The sequence below is a fragment of the Elaeis guineensis genome, chromosome 2, assembly GCF_000442705.2.
Source record: "Elaeis guineensis isolate ETL-2024a chromosome 2, EG11, whole genome shotgun sequence".
NCBI lineage: Eukaryota > Viridiplantae > Streptophyta > Magnoliopsida > Arecales > Arecaceae > Elaeis > Elaeis guineensis.
Window position 1 is genome coordinate 45,942,243 of NC_025994.2, and position 16,259 is coordinate 45,958,501.

Sequence of the window (16,259 nt, forward strand, 5' to 3'; positions counted from 1 at the left end):
ACCTATATGTCTTTGGACAATTCAAACAAACTGTATCAGAAACGAAAGGGAAACCTCGTCCCGACAAAGTCGAAGGCCCGGTTCCATTTAGATCGAATGGGGGGAGAGGCCCTGCAACGCCCATATGCGCCCCCACCGCCCTGTTAGGGACAGGAGGAAAACCTCGCCCGAACTTGAGCAAAGTCGAAGGCCCGGTTCCATTTAGACCAAATGGGGGGAGAGGCCCTGTAACGCCCATATGCGCCCCCACAGCCCTGTTAGGGACAGCAGGAAAACCTCGTCCTAACTTGAGCAAAGTCGAAGGCCCGGTTCCTTTTAGACCATATGGGGGGAGAGGCCCTGCAACGCCCATATGCGCCCCCACAGCCCTGTTAGGGACAGGAGGAAAACCTCGCCCTAACTTTAGCAAAGTCGAAGGCCTGGTTCCATTTAGACCGGATGGGGGGAGAGGCCCTGCAACGCCCATATGCGCCCCCACCACCCTGTTAGGGACAGGAGGAAAATCTCGCCCTAACTTGAGCAAAGTCGAAGGCCCGATTCCATTTAGACCGGATGGGGGGAGAGGCCCTGCAACGCCCATATGCGCCCCCACAGCCCTGCTAAGGACAGGAGGAGAACCTCGCCCTAGCTTGAGCAAAGTCGAAGGCCCGGTTTCATTTAGATCGGATGGGGGGAGAGGCCTTGCAACGCCCATATGCACCCCCACAGCCCTGCTAAGGACAGGAGGAGAACCTCGCCCTAGCTTGAGCAAAGTCGAAGGCCCGGACTCCTACGAGAGCCGGGCTCCGTCCGCAACTCCAATCACAGGGAGGACTCCGCCCGGACTTCTACAGGAGCCGGGCTCCGTCACCAACTTCAACCGATGGTAAGCTCCGCCCGGACTCCTACGGGAGCCGGGCTTCGTCACCAACTTCAACTGCTGGTAATCTTCGTCCGGACTCCCATGGGAGCTGAACTTCACCCCGACTTCACCTACGGGAGCCGAACTCCCATAGCCTCGCTGAGAGCGGAGGAAAAATTTCAAGCGAAAAAGAAAAAGGAAGGCGATGGACCACATCAGCGACGATTGGAAAATAAACAGTGTCCAAGGTACAGAGAACCCTGTCACAGCAGGGATTGGGGCTCTCATCAGGAATCCCAGCTTTCAAAGAAGCTTTCGACGCAAATCCAAGGTAGGACAACTTCCTCAGGGCGATAGAAGCTCAAACCTCCGAGCTCAAGCCCTGAGGGGGACACCAAGCCCGAATGGCCCCCAGGTGAGTCTGCGGCCACTGACGGAAAGGATGGGTCGATACGATGGCAACCGGGTATCTTCGAACGATGCAAAAATTGAAAAGGAGCTTGGCAAATGATAATTCAATATGAATAAAAGAACCATCGGTGACCTAAGGACGACGTCAAAAAAAAAAAAAAAAAAAGAAGAGAGAAGAAAGAAGAAGAAAAGATGAGAAAAGGAAGGAAGTTCGGCAGACAACAATTCGATGCAAAGTGCGGATGAGGTAACAAAATCTCCTTCTCATTTTTCAACTAACAAGATGTACGTTACAAGACCCGGAGGGCCAGAAAAGAATACACTATTACAAGGCTCGAGAACACGGCTTGGAAAGGATACACCGGAGGCCACTTCAAGCTGCAAACTTCTCTTCCCGTTTCTGTCCATCCCAGCCGTGTTTTCCAGTGCGTGTGGCAGGCCTATCGGCTCTCGCCCCGCCTTGTTTCGCTCCACCTCCGAAGTCCCAACCCCAGGGGGAAAAGGATGGGATAGATTCCAGGGGGCAGTAAGGGCAACGGCAGCGGCGACGAAGACCTGTTTCAAGAAGAACCAGAGTCACCCCGGAGGCAGCGGTGGTGCCAGAGATATGCACCATCACCGAATGCTCCGTGACAACCGCCGTCCAAAGTGTTCCGGCAAGGTCGGCATGCGCTACTTCCACCGTCCCCGCAACAAGTTTTACTGTCCCACCGTTGACGCCGACCGCTTCTGGTCCCTCGGCCCCGACGACATCAAGGATCCCGCCACAGCTTGTGACGACAGCTCTGTCCTCCTGACCGGTGTCACCCCATCTTGCTACTCCAAAATTCTCAGGCAGAACGCCTTTATCAGCGGTCTCCGTTATTAAACCCCTGTTGTTGAAAGAATTCTTCCTCGAGCCCCCTTTGAAGCAATGGGGATCTTCAGCGATCGCTCGATGACCGGAGAACTCGTAGACCGCTGTTCTCCTCCTTGCCTTCCTCCAAGCCCTTGGCATCCTCTTGAGGATGGCCTCTGGGGTGGAGGACTTGGCGGGGAAACCCCTTAGAGAGGAATCGGGGGGCTGTAGATGGCAGAGAGACGGCAAAGACCGGTGCGGAGGATGCTCGGAGTTGGCAGGGGCACCGAGGGAGTGGCTGAGTAGCTAGGCTCTCAGATGAAAGAAAGGTGCCGTCCTTTAGGCGAAGTAAAGCCCTGAAGGAAGGGTAGGGGGTTTAAATAGGCAGCGGATCTTAGCGCAATTATGGTGGCGGGTGTCCCTAGACCAACCGGTGCTTACTACGTGTCCCGCGTGTCCCACTCGCCGCTATCGAGGATTGACTGTTCGTAAATTTCCATGGCGCGACGCTTGGGATCACATCTCGATGGGAGTTCCGAAAAGACTCTTCGGGTCACCCTAATCGGAAAAAGGACTCTGGCATGCGCGCATTAAATGCCGACATATCCGAGAACGGTTGCGCCCGGACGTCAGGGGGAGAACTTTGGCTGCAACAACCTCTCCGTACTTCCTTCATTCGAAATTCAAACTCGGAAGTGGGGGGACTGGTGTTGGGCATAAAATACCCTCGGTCGAAGTTCTTGGCAGGGTCAACCCTCGAGAGTCTCTTCCGACTTTCGACAACTGTTGGTGAACTCCCGTCACTCCGTCCACAATTTCTGCGGCAAGGAAGACTCCGCCCGGGCTCCTACGGGAGCCAGACTCCGTCCACCACTTCTGCTGCAAGGAAGACTCCGCCCGGACTCCTACGGGAGCTGGGCTCCGTCCATAACTTCTGCTACAAGGAAGACTCCGCCCGGACTCCTACGGGGGCCGGGCTCCATCCATAATTTCTGCAGCAAGGAAGACTCCGCCCAGACTCCTACGGGGGCCGGGCTCCGTCCACAATTTCTACAGCAAGAAAGACTCCGCCTGGACTCCTACGGAAGCCGGGCTCCGTCCACAATTTCTGTAGCAAGGAAGACTCCACCCGGACTCCTACGGGAGCCGGACTCCGTCCACAATTTCTGTGGCAAGGAAGACTCCGCCCAGGCTCCTACGGGAGCCGGACTCCGTCCATAACTTCTGCTGCAAGGAAGACTCCACTTGGACTCCTACGGGGGCCGGGCTCCGTCCATAATTTTTGCAGCAAGGAAGACTCCGCCCGGACTCCTACGGGAGCCGGGCTCTGTCCATAATTTCTGCAGCAAGGAAGACTCCGCCCGGACTCCTACGGGAGCTGGACTCTGTCCACAATTTTTGCGGCAAGGAAGACTCTGCCCGGGCTCCTACGGGAGCCGGACTCCATCCACCACTTCTGCTACAAAGAAGACTCCGCCTGGACTCCTACGGGAGCTGGGCTCCGTCCATAATTTCTGCAGCAAGGAAGACTCCGCCCGGACTCCTACGGGAGCCGGGCTCCGTCCATAATTTCTGTAGCAAGGAAGACTCCGTCCGGACTCCTACGGGAGTCGGGCTCCGTCCACCACTTCTGCTGCAAGGAAGACTCGCCCGGACTCCTACGGGAGCCGGGCTCCGTCCATAATTTCTACAGCAAGGAAGACTCCGCCCGGGCTCCTACGGGAGCCGGACTCCGTCCACCACTTCTGCTGCAAGGAAGACTCCGCCCGGACTCCTATGGGAGCCGGACTCCGTCCACAATTCCTGCAGCAAGGAAGACTCCGCCCGGACTCTTACGGGAGCCGAACTCCGTCCGCCACTTCTGGGGCAAGGAAGACTTCGCCCGGACTCCTACGGGAGCCGGGCTCCGTCCACGACTTCTGCCGCTGGTAAGCCTTGTCCAGACTCCTACGGGAGCCGGACTTCGCTTTTGATTTCAATTGTAGGAAGACTCCGCCCGAACTCCTATGAGAGCCGAACTCCGCCTACGACCCCCAACTGCAAGTAGACTGCGTACGGACTCCTACGAGAGTCAGACTCCGTCTTCTATTCCGACTACTGGAAGACCTCGTCCAAACTCCTACGGGTACCGGACCTAGCTACCGACTCCAACCGAACTTCGGCCAACATGTCTGGATCCCCTGACAAGCCACAGTAACGGACACCACTGCTCCACTCCCTGCGGCAGACCCTGCGTAGCTCCATTACTCCCTGACAGGCCGTATTAACGGCCACGACTCTGCTCCACTTCCTACGGCGGATTCTGTGCGAGTCCACCACTCCCTAACAAGTCACGACAGCGGATGCCGCTCCACTCCCCGTAATTGATTCCACGTGGCGAGCCACGGCGATAGCCACGATCCCGCTCCACCACCCTCCGCAATAAATTCCTCCTGACTCTGGGCGGCCCACGACCAGACGGTTTCAGACGTCGCCATCAATTTATTGCCCCCTCCGTCTATAAAAGGGGAACCCCAGATACGTTATTCCATAAGCTCTCATTTTTACCTAGAAACTCTGCTAAAATTTTCGTTCGAGCACTCTATTCTTGTTGAGGCAGAGAACTGACTTGAGCGTCGGAGGGTCTTGCCGGAGCAACCCCACCTCCAGTTTAGACTTCTTTTGCAGGTTCCGATGGCGATCGCGACTCCCTCGACTCCAGCTTCTCCGACGCAAGCGGATTTTTGCACCAACAAGAAGAAAAAGAAGAAAAAGAGAAAAAGAAAAGAAAAGAAAAGAATATATATATATATATGTATATTTATTTATATATATACATAAGTAAATAATAAATAAATAAATAAAATAAAATAAAAAAATAAAATGATGAGAGAGAGAGTTTCTCTCTCTTCTCTCTCTTCTTTCAGTCTGAACCCTGACTTTCTCTCTCTGAAATTGAACTTTCTCTCTCTACTTTCTCTCTCTAGAATTTTCTCTCTCTAGGTTGTTTCTCTCTCTTGATGGATTTCTCTCTCTCTAAAGTTATTCCTCTAGGATTAGCGTAGTGGAAAGCTTCATCTGATGATTTTGATCGAGTTTAGAGAAAAGTCTGATTTTAAGTGAAGTTTTGATTTGGGATCTGTTTAGATTGAATTTTGAATTAAAATTAATGTAAAAATATAATTTTAGATAATAGGCACGGAAGAATCTCCTAGAAGTTAGTCGATTTGTTCATTCAGTGCTTCGTGAAAGGTAAGTAATGAATCATCTTCTCGAGATATTCCATATTTATTCTGAAAATAAATAATTATTCTCTGAAATTATGCATGATTTATGAAATTATGTTTTGAAAGAAAAGTACTTTTGAAATATTATGGTATGTCTATTATGAACACGTTCAGTGAAAAATTATGATATATTATGATACAAAGTGTTTTGATACAGATCGGATTTATGCTCTCAGCCTAACTATGTTTCAGTGGGCCCCGTCAATGGAGATTATACGTTGGTACTCAGTGGACCCTGCCAGTGGGGGTTGTGTGTTGGTATTTGTGGACCCTGCCAGTGGGGGTTGTGCGCTGGTGTTTGTGGACCCTGCCAGTGGGAGTTGTGCACTGGTATTCTGTGGACTCCGCCAATGGGGGTTAAACATTGGTCATAGTCAAGACTGTTGAGTTACGAGTGTTTTGAATCGAATCGGATTTATGATTATATTATATGTGAATATTTGAAAATATTTGATTTGTATTAAATCAGCATGAAATATACTCTTATGTTTATTTGCAGCATTATTCTTGAAAATTACATAATATCTGAAATATCTGGTAGAGATACTTGTTACTTACTGGGCTGTCTAGCTCATTACCTTTCTTTCTATTTTTCAGATTCAGATAATTAATTTCGAGCGTGGGAAGAAATATTGGGACAGAGCTTTTAGAGGCGAGATTTAGCATTGTCAACTTCATTGAACTTAGACCTATTGTTTTATTGTTAGTAAAATTTTATTGGATGTAAGACATTTGATTTAATTACTTGAATTACAGTTGAATAATAATTATTTGAATTTATTCCGCTGTGATGCATTGATATCGTGATGAGATGCCTTGCATGCTTATGGAGAGAGTTCTTCATAAGTATACGGCGGTTGCCGCGATCCTCGATTCACAATCTCGGATCGGGGGTGTGACACTTCCATATTACAATATAGACACACTCAAGATGTTTATATATAACTTAAAAGTTACCAGAGAAAGATGGATAAAAGAAGGCTTATATTCAGTGGAATCAGCCTCTGGTTCGGCTAGGCCTCATGTGATGTAACTAAAAATGAATAAATTAATTAAAAATTTATGAAATACTTAGCATATGATGTAAATACACACTTAAATTTCATTACATATTAATATTTCCTACATAATTTTCTTTAGCTTCAAAGAATCTAGCAGAAAAACATGACCATTGACTTTAAAATTATGTGCGTCATTAGGTGTTGAGACACTCATATAATATTCTGTTCCTCCATTAATAATTTTATGGTCCCATAAATTATTGCATTAACGGGCATGCTAACTTGACAAGACTTTGGTTGTCAGGCATTTTTATAACTAATTTACTAATTTGACCATGTATCGGATGTGTACAAATTGTAAAGTTTGACTATACTTTAAATATAGACATAAAGTAACATTCATAAAAATATTTTTAAGTGGAAATATATTCATAAAAATATAGACATAATGTAACATTCATGGATGTAATTTTACATCTCAAAGGATACACTCAATAATAATGCAAATGGCACAAGTTTTTAAGGTATGCAAATTGAATGTAAGAACAGGCGTACTAGTCAGATGATACCTTTGATGTAAAATAAACATCCAAAATATAATTTATAATTGAAAAATACAGTATGATGAATATGATGAACTGCAAAAAATTTGATTAATGCCAGCCTTCTATTTGAGCCTCCATCCTCCTTTTATCCTGTGAATTACTGAATGGGAGGGCATCCTAGTAGTTTGTAAATGCAAGAAATGTAAAACGAATGCTATATTGGATCCACATAATTATCTGATTGCTGAGAATTAAATTCTGGAGCACATGCAAAAGTAGATTCTAATGTCGACAGGGATAGGAAGTATCTTACACACCCACTTGCATATTATGTAGCACATGACGTCCAGTTGTAAGGGCAATAGTTAGATTCAAATGAGATGATATTAGCCATGATGGAATATGGTAGCATTACAATAAAATGCTTAATAAGGGATGCAAGCACTTCAAAGCCGGTATCCCTGTTATCTGGAACCAACTAATTCCCTGTCATCCGGAGCCAACTCATTCACTAACATAGCAAGTATTTCCAGTGCTAGTTCTTTTTCTCAGGGTGGTGTTTATTCAGCAGAAACAGGACATCAACACGGTAAACAATAATGTTGAGGAGTTAGACAATTTTAGCAGTTCTAGAAAGAACACCTACGTAGCAAAGACAATCTTATTCGTGCAGTTCCCGCTACATTTGTGATCGCATGTTCTCTGCACCATCACATGAAGGTAGAATCACTCTCCCTTATGGCTCTCCTCATGTAACAGTTTTATAACTAAATTTTACCTTACTTCTAATAAATGTCAGATAAAACAATCTCAACCCACCATTATTGAATTTCATTAATGAATTTCATGTACAAAATCTATCATTTTTTATTTACCTTTATTTTTGGGTTACGGGGGGCAGGTGGACAATATGGAAGAGGAAGAGGGAAACATGTCCGTTTTGATTCATGATACTTCACAAAGGAATCAAATTGATTGGAATGTTAGCTAAATGAACCAAATACAGTAATAATCTTAAGGATTTATAGAGCCATAACATAGCGATGCTTCAATTCTACTACAGCTCTCATAGCAAGACCCGATCAACAAAAGATACCAAGAAAAGAACGAGGAAAAGGTATTCTGAATTCGCAGTTCAAATTTTACCTGTATAAACACTAACATACAATTTGCGAATGAAATAGATTACCAACATCATGCCTAGATTCCATCAAGATTGCAAGAAAAATAAAAGAGTAATTCCATAAGAATACCCTAACATTTCACTTTATCTTAGCCAAAATTTCACCAAAATGAATCACATATTTGACACTGGAAAACATTATGTTTGTCGATTTCCGTTGCACAGCAGGGACTAAAAACTAATAAGCAAATATTCGATATGGAAGAATTAATAGGACAGAAAGATCTAACCATTGCCGGCACACCTTTCGCAGGGCACCGGATCCCCCTGAAACAATTCAAATTTAATGAACTTAGACAATCTTAAAGAAGAAAACGGGAGAGAGATGGAGAGAAAGAGAGAGAGGTCACCTTAAGACCAAGAAAGAGGGAGAGGGAAATGGCGGCGAGGACGGTGGCGGTGACGAGAAGCGTCTGGGTATCCAAGGGCCTCTCTCCTCCATAGAAGAATGCAGCGGGTTGGTGGAGGGCTCTCGGGGATGCGGTCACCGCTCTAGAGGAGGAGAAGAACCGTAAGCCGTCCGGTTTGGGGAGGTGTCCCGGGAGAAGCAAAGGAGAGGAGAGGAAGGAGGAAGGAAGAGGAGGAGAAGAAGGAGAAGCTGAGTATAAATAAAAGAAGTGGCTGGACGGAGAAGCGAAAGTCGCCATGGATAGGGGGACGAGAAGATATAAGCGCGGAGCTCTGGTGAGCGCTCGTTTTTTCGGTTGGGTTCGGTCCTGTCACCACCCGGTTGCCTAAACCGAACGTCCAGCACTGAACTGAGCTGCAGCGATCAACAGCTTCTGTGGCATCAGCGGGGAATCGAGGGATGCAGGCATGGTCAAAACTGGTAAGCTCAATGTCCGGGGACAAATTGATGAGAGGTAACGATCTAGCATTCAAAAAAATCTTCGATAAATTTATAAAATTTGAATAATAAAATAATAACAAAATAGAAATAAATTAATAAAATTGAAAATATGTACTTTTTAAAATGCTATAAGTTTGTATATTTGAAGATAATAAATGAAGAAAACAAGAAAAAAATTATACCAAAATAAAAAAAATCATAGGTAATGTTTGCACCACATGAAGAACACTATATCAATGCCATGTGCATAAGCCAAACAAGTTGAAGGACAAATTGCCACATGACATTAGACTAGTTGAGTAAAGTTTGAAGGATACTGGCCCAGCTAGACCGAATGGTCATTGGAAGTACACTTCAAGGGTAGTCGCAAAGCACCGGCGACTTGGAATACCAAGTAAAATCAATAAAATTTGGTGACATGTGAATATTAGAGCTTCAGCCCAATAGAGGAATCATGACATGCTACAGAATGTGTAGACAATCACTAGAATGTGAAAAGTGGAAGGTAAACTAGCTCTAAATTTCTGAAACCGCCATGGAAGAGTAGAGATCAATTAGGGACAGGCATCAGCAACTAGAGTGCTTGGCTGTTAAAAATAGATTGTATGGATATTGGGATGTAATTATATATGACAACCTATTGGAGGGTAATCTGTCACCCAGGATGAAGACATGAATCAGTGGAAAAACACATGATAAAGCATGAAGGGCCAATGCTACAACACAGTCAGAGATGGGAGTATCTGATCCTAGTAGTAGAAGTATTTCTTCCGAACTACGAGAGAGCTGTTTGAAGGAAGTCATCCAGTACATAACTTGGGATCCCCCAATCTTGACTTCAGACCCCAACAATCCTTGACTCCTGACAATCTTGTTAAGCAGAACCCCAAAGTTCGGCTGATCCTGACTTCAGTCTTAAACCCCAACTGGCTCCGCAACAGCCAGCATCTGAATAGACCAATCTCTAACTTCGATTGTAGCTATGCTTCGACCCATGTCGATCCTCGTCCCATAGCATAGCTAGTTATTGAAAATTGTATCCCAAAGCCAATCGTCAATCTGCTGACGGTTGTGCTCATATTTATACATTGTATATGAATTTTATTAATAAATATTATTTGGTCTTTTCATCGCATTTTGTCCATCTTCTTAGAATTTTTGTATTGTAATAAAGTCATTAGGACTTTATTTAATCGATAAAGAAAAATTTATCATTTAGTCTTTAAACGTATTCGTGACCAAATAATATGCTATTAATAGGGCAATAGCAATATCAAATATAGGTCATTGTGTGCCATATGGATTGGTTATCCTCTTAACCAAAGAGTGTGGAGACACTGGTATGGCATACAGATGGAATATAGGAGTACATTCACAGTGAACGTGATCAATTATAGAGTACTCTGCTGTCAAGAATAGCTCTCGAAGGGTATGGATATAAGTGTCTCTCCGATCTGAGATCACCACGGTGACTTATAAGCAATTCACTGTACTTTAACGTCGGACAAACTGAATTTCTAATTCAGTGACAGAAGATTTCTGAATGCAGTCAAGTACTTGTCAAGTCGGTACATGAATCAAGATGGGATTGATCCCTCCGAATAAGTAGGAGTTGATGCATCAGCATATTTCAATTTAGTAAAATCTTGATCAGGATAATCCATATGATAGATTTGAAAGGTTGAAATATAATATGGTAGACTATTCCAAGGTTAATAGTTAAATCCTAGGTCATCTTGAGCATTAGGATCAAAAGAATGAATTATATGATAACCATATGTGAGTAGATTTTTAAATATTGCTTTGCAATCATTCGGCCTATTCGGATGTCGGATCTCATTGCTAGATGGTTACATCGATTAGTATAGAAATTTGTTCCTATGCTATCGACTTAGGTTCGAACTTATGGTGTCACACACATTAGAAGTTTCGATCTGATCAGATGGCTGATGTGATAAAAAGTCCCATTGAATTGAGAATCTGGTGGAGAGTCCTACTGGATTGAGATTCTATTATTAATGAAGGATTAATTAGCAATTAGATTATTAATTGGTTCAATTTGATTGAGCAATGAGATTCATATCAAGTCTAATTGAATTGAATTCAGTTTGATTTGGATTGGATTGTTAGATATGTGTCCTAGAAGTCAATTATTGGTTGACATATTTTATAATTCCAAAACTTAATCTTGTACTTGTAATACTCTTATTATTAATAAAGGATTTTTTATTTCGATCATGTTTATGTGTCCATGATTTATCTTTGAAAATAACAAAAATAATTTTGTATATTTTTAAAGATGTTGAAAATTTGAGACATACATTATTAGTGGTTAGTTTCTAAATGCTCCCGATCAAAGGATCGTTATGAAGGATAGTGATTAATCCATTTGAGATCGATACACAGTTTATCTCCCTTATGGGCAGATGAATCTTGAATCTCAACATAGGGACACTGGGATTAGGGTATAGATGGTTGTTAGAGAATAACTTATACTGAGCATGACCAACATCAGAAACCACTTGGATGTCTACTCATTCGTTAGTGGTTGACACGATGTTACAGTGGTATGAGTGGTCCTTTGACCCATGGTGTCATCGACTATTCGCAACGTGGCTACTGAGTTTGACTACATGTTCTCTTGATCCCTAGCCATTCAGATCCTTACTGTATATGTTGGTTACAGTTGGTTCAGATTCACTATTAGGAGTAGAATATATCTAGATAGAATCTATCGATCTTGATAGAAAAGAAGAAGTCCTATACAATTTGCGAGACTGAGTTCAGAAAGTCTTTGGCCAAAGCAAGCGTGAATACTGAAAAAAAATTTATGGGATTCACAAATAGACTCGAGTCGAGCCAATCTAGTATATGACCGATGATGGGATCTAATGAATTCTCTATGACCTCCATCAAGTCGGGACTCACGATAGAAGAACGAAATTATATGATAACTGCACCTAGAGGTTCACACTTTCATTCTACTAGATTATCACTACATACTGCTAGATATTACTGATGGATTGTAAGACTCATCAGATATTGTCTTGATAATCGATGACCCTCGAAGGATAGAGTTGAAATTATTCCAATCCATCAAAAGAAGTTTCGATGATATTGTGATGGAGATTACAATATATCTCACTATCAAATAGAATGAAACCTATGGGGTCACACATTAAGAGATTTAATCTTAAATTAATTAATTAGACTTGTAAAGTTCTAATTGGATTAGGATTTATTGAAATCCTATTGGGTTTAAGAGAATCATGCTAGCACATGGTTAAACACATTTCTTCTCTGGACTTCAATTTTTTGTTAGATAAGAATTGAGTCAAGTCCATAGCTTTGAACCTAATTTAAATCTATTTTGATTTGAGTTTAGCTGGGCACCTATTTGTGAGCCCAAGAGGATTGGATCATGTAAATGAGTTGGCAAACTAATCTCCTCTTTTTCTTCCTTAAATTTTTTTTTTGAAGCAATGAATTATTGGAAAGAAGAGATGGTGCCATCATCCCTTTTTGGAAAGTCCAAGGGGTGCCAACCCCTTGGAGTGGCATGAGGAAGAGAAAGGGGCCCACCTTCTCTCTTGCCTTGGCATGGAAGGAGAAAGAGAGAGGGGCCCTAGAAGAGGTGCCAAGAGTTGGCATCCCAACTATCTGCCCCTTTTGTTAAGGGGCACCCACTCAGTCTGCCTATTTTGAGTGGGGCACTCCATCTGCTTGCTAAAAGAGGTGAAGACCATATCAATTAAGTCTAATTTTTTTAAAAAAAAATTAGATAAAAAAAAATAAAATTCTTATGAGATAAGAACTAATTTTTTTAGATTGATTGGATCTTGATTTGGAATCAAGATAAGGCCTCTATATAAGAGATGGTCTCCTAGGGTTTTAGAAAGATCTGAAGAATTAAAAAATAAGATCTCTCCCTCTTTCCTCTCCATACCTCACCCTCTCTCCCTCTTCTCTTTCCAATGCCCAAGGGTTGGGCGTCCATCATCCACACGCCTGAGTTGAGAATAGTCTCTTCTACAGTAAGGAACAAGGAGAAAAGGCTGTTCAAGGGTTGTGATTGCAGTCAAGATCAACAGTTGATCAAGGTTAAAAAATACTAAGATCCTACTTGAAGAAGAAGGATCTATCACGAGAAAATAAATTCAAGATTGATCTCGATGGATATCTATAGAGACTAGATACATGTGTGGCTCATGGAACTTCGGATCCAAGATCATCGATAGCAGTGTATTTTAACCCACATGAAGGTTTTGAGATTCGATCTCATCTTTATTTTAATTTTTAAATTATATGCATATCTTTATTTCTGGGCTCGAATAGGAATAGATAAGATCTAATGCATGTGGGGTTAAAGGGTTTAACCCAGTTTCCTTCTACTGCTATTCAAAAGGCTTTGAAATCTATGCATGCATCCTTATTCGATTTTTTTAACATGGGTTTGATTAGATTAGGCCTAATTACAAGGGCAACTAGTTTCTAATTTGATCAGGACTTGAGTTCAGTTAATTTTTAATTAGATTAAAAATTTATTAAAAAGATTAGGTTCTTTCCTCTCATTCAGTCTAAAATAAATCTGATTTGGATTAGAATCAAATAAGAAACCCTAGAGTCTCAACCACCTAGGATTCTCTCCCTTGCACATGCTCTAGTGAAAGAGTAATGCCCTATAAGCCTATCGCATATAGAATGCGATCGGATGTTTTCTGTAATTTATCTTTCAAACTCATGTAATTGACATTGTTATTTAATAAAATAGGCATCTTGATTCATTATATGCTGCATCTTATTATTTTTTTAAGATTATAATGAACCCCATAGGTCTGGACAATGATTTTAGGACCGTGATGAGATCACGCCAGTGAGATCTAAATTTTTGATAGCCATGACCTAAAATATTTTTAGTCATTGATTTATTGAGTTGGAGATCAATGATACTAATTAGATTGGCATATCCTATGTATGCTCAGTGACGAGGGTGGTTGATCTCACAACCACTTGTGTGGTGACACTAATACAAAAATGTGGGTGCTCATTAGAGAATGAGTTCATTGAATAGACCTGTGAGAGAACATCTGATGGAGTCTTATTTATATGTCAGCTGATGATTCTCTAGTGAGAGTTGTGTAAGTGATCCTTTGACCTGAGTTTACCATGGTACCTTGTGTACATGAATCCATGTTTTGGTTCACTTTCTAACTTGATTTTTTAATCCTTGTGTAGAGTATTTTGGATATGGTGAAGTGTGTATAAAGATTGTGAGTGATCAATAAAGGTTCAATCACTCCTAATAAGGAGAGCGAACATCCTATATGATCTCATAGGTCGAAGATTCTGGAAGACTTTGACCAAAGCAAGATAATAATTAGAAAGAGATTTCTAATATATCATTAACTGAATCATCATCTTCTAATCGAGATACATATAGATAAGCAATTGAGTTTGACATGATTCCATACCCACAGCTCATCTGGAATATTGTTTGATTGAAGGATTGAATTATACGATAACTTGCCACTGAAGAGTATTTTGATAATTTTTTACTAAAATTTTAAATCTTTCGGATAGTAATGATATATTGATAGATGTCAATCTTGACTTATAAACTCATCAAAATTAAAAGAGTTTAATTTGAGAATCAATTAGGAAGAGTCCTAGTTGATTGGGACTCTTGAGCTGACCTAATCTGATCGGATTAGGGTTCGTCAAGAGTTTGTGTCCACTGCTGATTGGATTTGGAATGCAATGGGTGACACCCTTTGAAATTTGATCTTAATCTGATTTAATTAAGATTTAAAAAAAATTTTAGAGGTTAATTTGATATGCTAGTATATTGTGTTAACTTAAGTTCCTAATAACATTAAGTTCAAAGTGTTTGAGCTAAACTAGACCTATTACCTTTGACCTAATTGGATTAGGTCTATTTTAATTGGACTCTTGTCCAACTTGGAAGTGTTTCAAATGTGGAAGGAGACCTCCATGCCCACCAGGTTTCACACCCAAAAATAAATGCCGCCCACCCTTAATTACGTTGAGAAGTGGAAGAGTCCTTCTTCATGAAGACTCTTATCCATCTCCTCATTTTCCTCTAGTTTCCTCTTTATTACATGCTGATTTTTTATGGAGAATTTATGGAGTGCAGAAGAGGAGGAGTCCTTCTATGTGAAGGCTTTTCTGTGCCACTTAAAGACATGAAGAATTTATTCTCTGTGTGAAGACTTGGAGCGCCAAGAGTTGGTGCCCCTTGGTGCTTCTTCACATCCCTTCTTCACCTATTTATATGGGGCGTTCCATATGGATAGGGTGCTAGATTTTGGTAAAAATCAAAGTTATTTAGTATATGATAAGAGAGAAAAAATTTGAGAAAAAGATAAGAAAAAAATTGAGAGGAAAATTTGTAAGAAGGGTAGTGAGAAAAATAGCAAGTGTTGCTACCTTGTCCTAGGATTTGATTTTTTCATATGTTGGAGTACAAAATCTAATCTTAAGTTGTGAGACTTCTTGAGAGAATTCTCTTGACATGATTTTAATGGTAAAATCAAAGGCAACTAAGCACTAGTGCGATTGTTCTTCAAATTCGAAGCTGGCAGTGTTCTTGTAAAGAAAAGGCTGCGGCAGCACACCGGTTAGAATGGACCTTTGGCAACTTTTGTGTGGATCACTATTGGAGGACTTCTATTTTGGAGTCTCATGGAGATCACCATCTTACTATACTACTTGTTGGAGAAAGTATAAATTTCTATCTCATTGCATGGTTGATTTTATTTTGTTTGATATCTATAAGGTGATTCTAGGGTTTGAATTTCGGTTCGACAATTTTAATTATTAAAGCTTTCGATATGCATGTTTTAAAATTTTTAAAATTTACTTTTCGTTGCATCATCAAAACCCTACACCTAGGACCCACACCACTTATTACATGCAAAAAGGAGTTTTGCGTGAGGTATTTTGGTGTGAGAAAGGAGGGCGTAGAAAGGGGTGGGCGGCACTCATGTGATGAGTCATGATCCTTATCTCCTTTTTGATTTGAATTTGATTCAAATCAAAGATAAGAAGATAAGAAGAAAATAAATCAAGTTTCTTAGAAAAGTATTGGTGGTGCCAAAAATTTATTTCTTATTCACGTTAAGAAGTTGGTTGGCATGAGATAGATTTGATTTCTTTCTCACGCCATCACACTAATATTAAGAAATGTGTCATAAAGCCAATCATTTGGATGATTGTACTCCTTTTATAATATATATATAAATTATTTATCAATGAATAAAAATTATTTTGATATTTTTCATCATAAAGTTACATCTTCCTTGTT

General features: G+C 41.7%; 1 protein-coding gene across 12 annotated transcripts in view; it reads right to left on the reverse strand.

The window, feature by feature from the left end:
- The window catches only part of LOC105034910 (protein BUNDLE SHEATH DEFECTIVE 2, chloroplastic), a 113,485-nt gene extending 104,696 nt beyond the window's left edge, over window positions 1-8,789 (reverse strand). For 3 of the 12 annotated variants that reach the window (XR_012138558.1, XR_012138557.1, XM_073251762.1), the window contains exons 1-2: window positions 8,436-8,768; window positions 8,316-8,352 (exon numbers count right to left, since the gene is read on the reverse strand). Coding sequence is in view for 9 of the 12 variants with exons in the window: in XM_073251762.1 (XP_073107863.1) it covers window positions 8,316-8,352; window positions 8,436-8,732 (334 nt within the window). In the remaining 3 variants the exon portion in view is untranslated. Of the gene's footprint in view, window positions 1-8,315; window positions 8,353-8,435 lie in introns of all 12 variants that reach the window. The other 9 variants (XR_012138556.1, XM_073251757.1, XM_073251756.1 and 6 more) reach the window with 9 other exon arrangements.
- Between the last annotated feature and the right edge of the window lie 7,470 nt (window positions 8,790-16,259).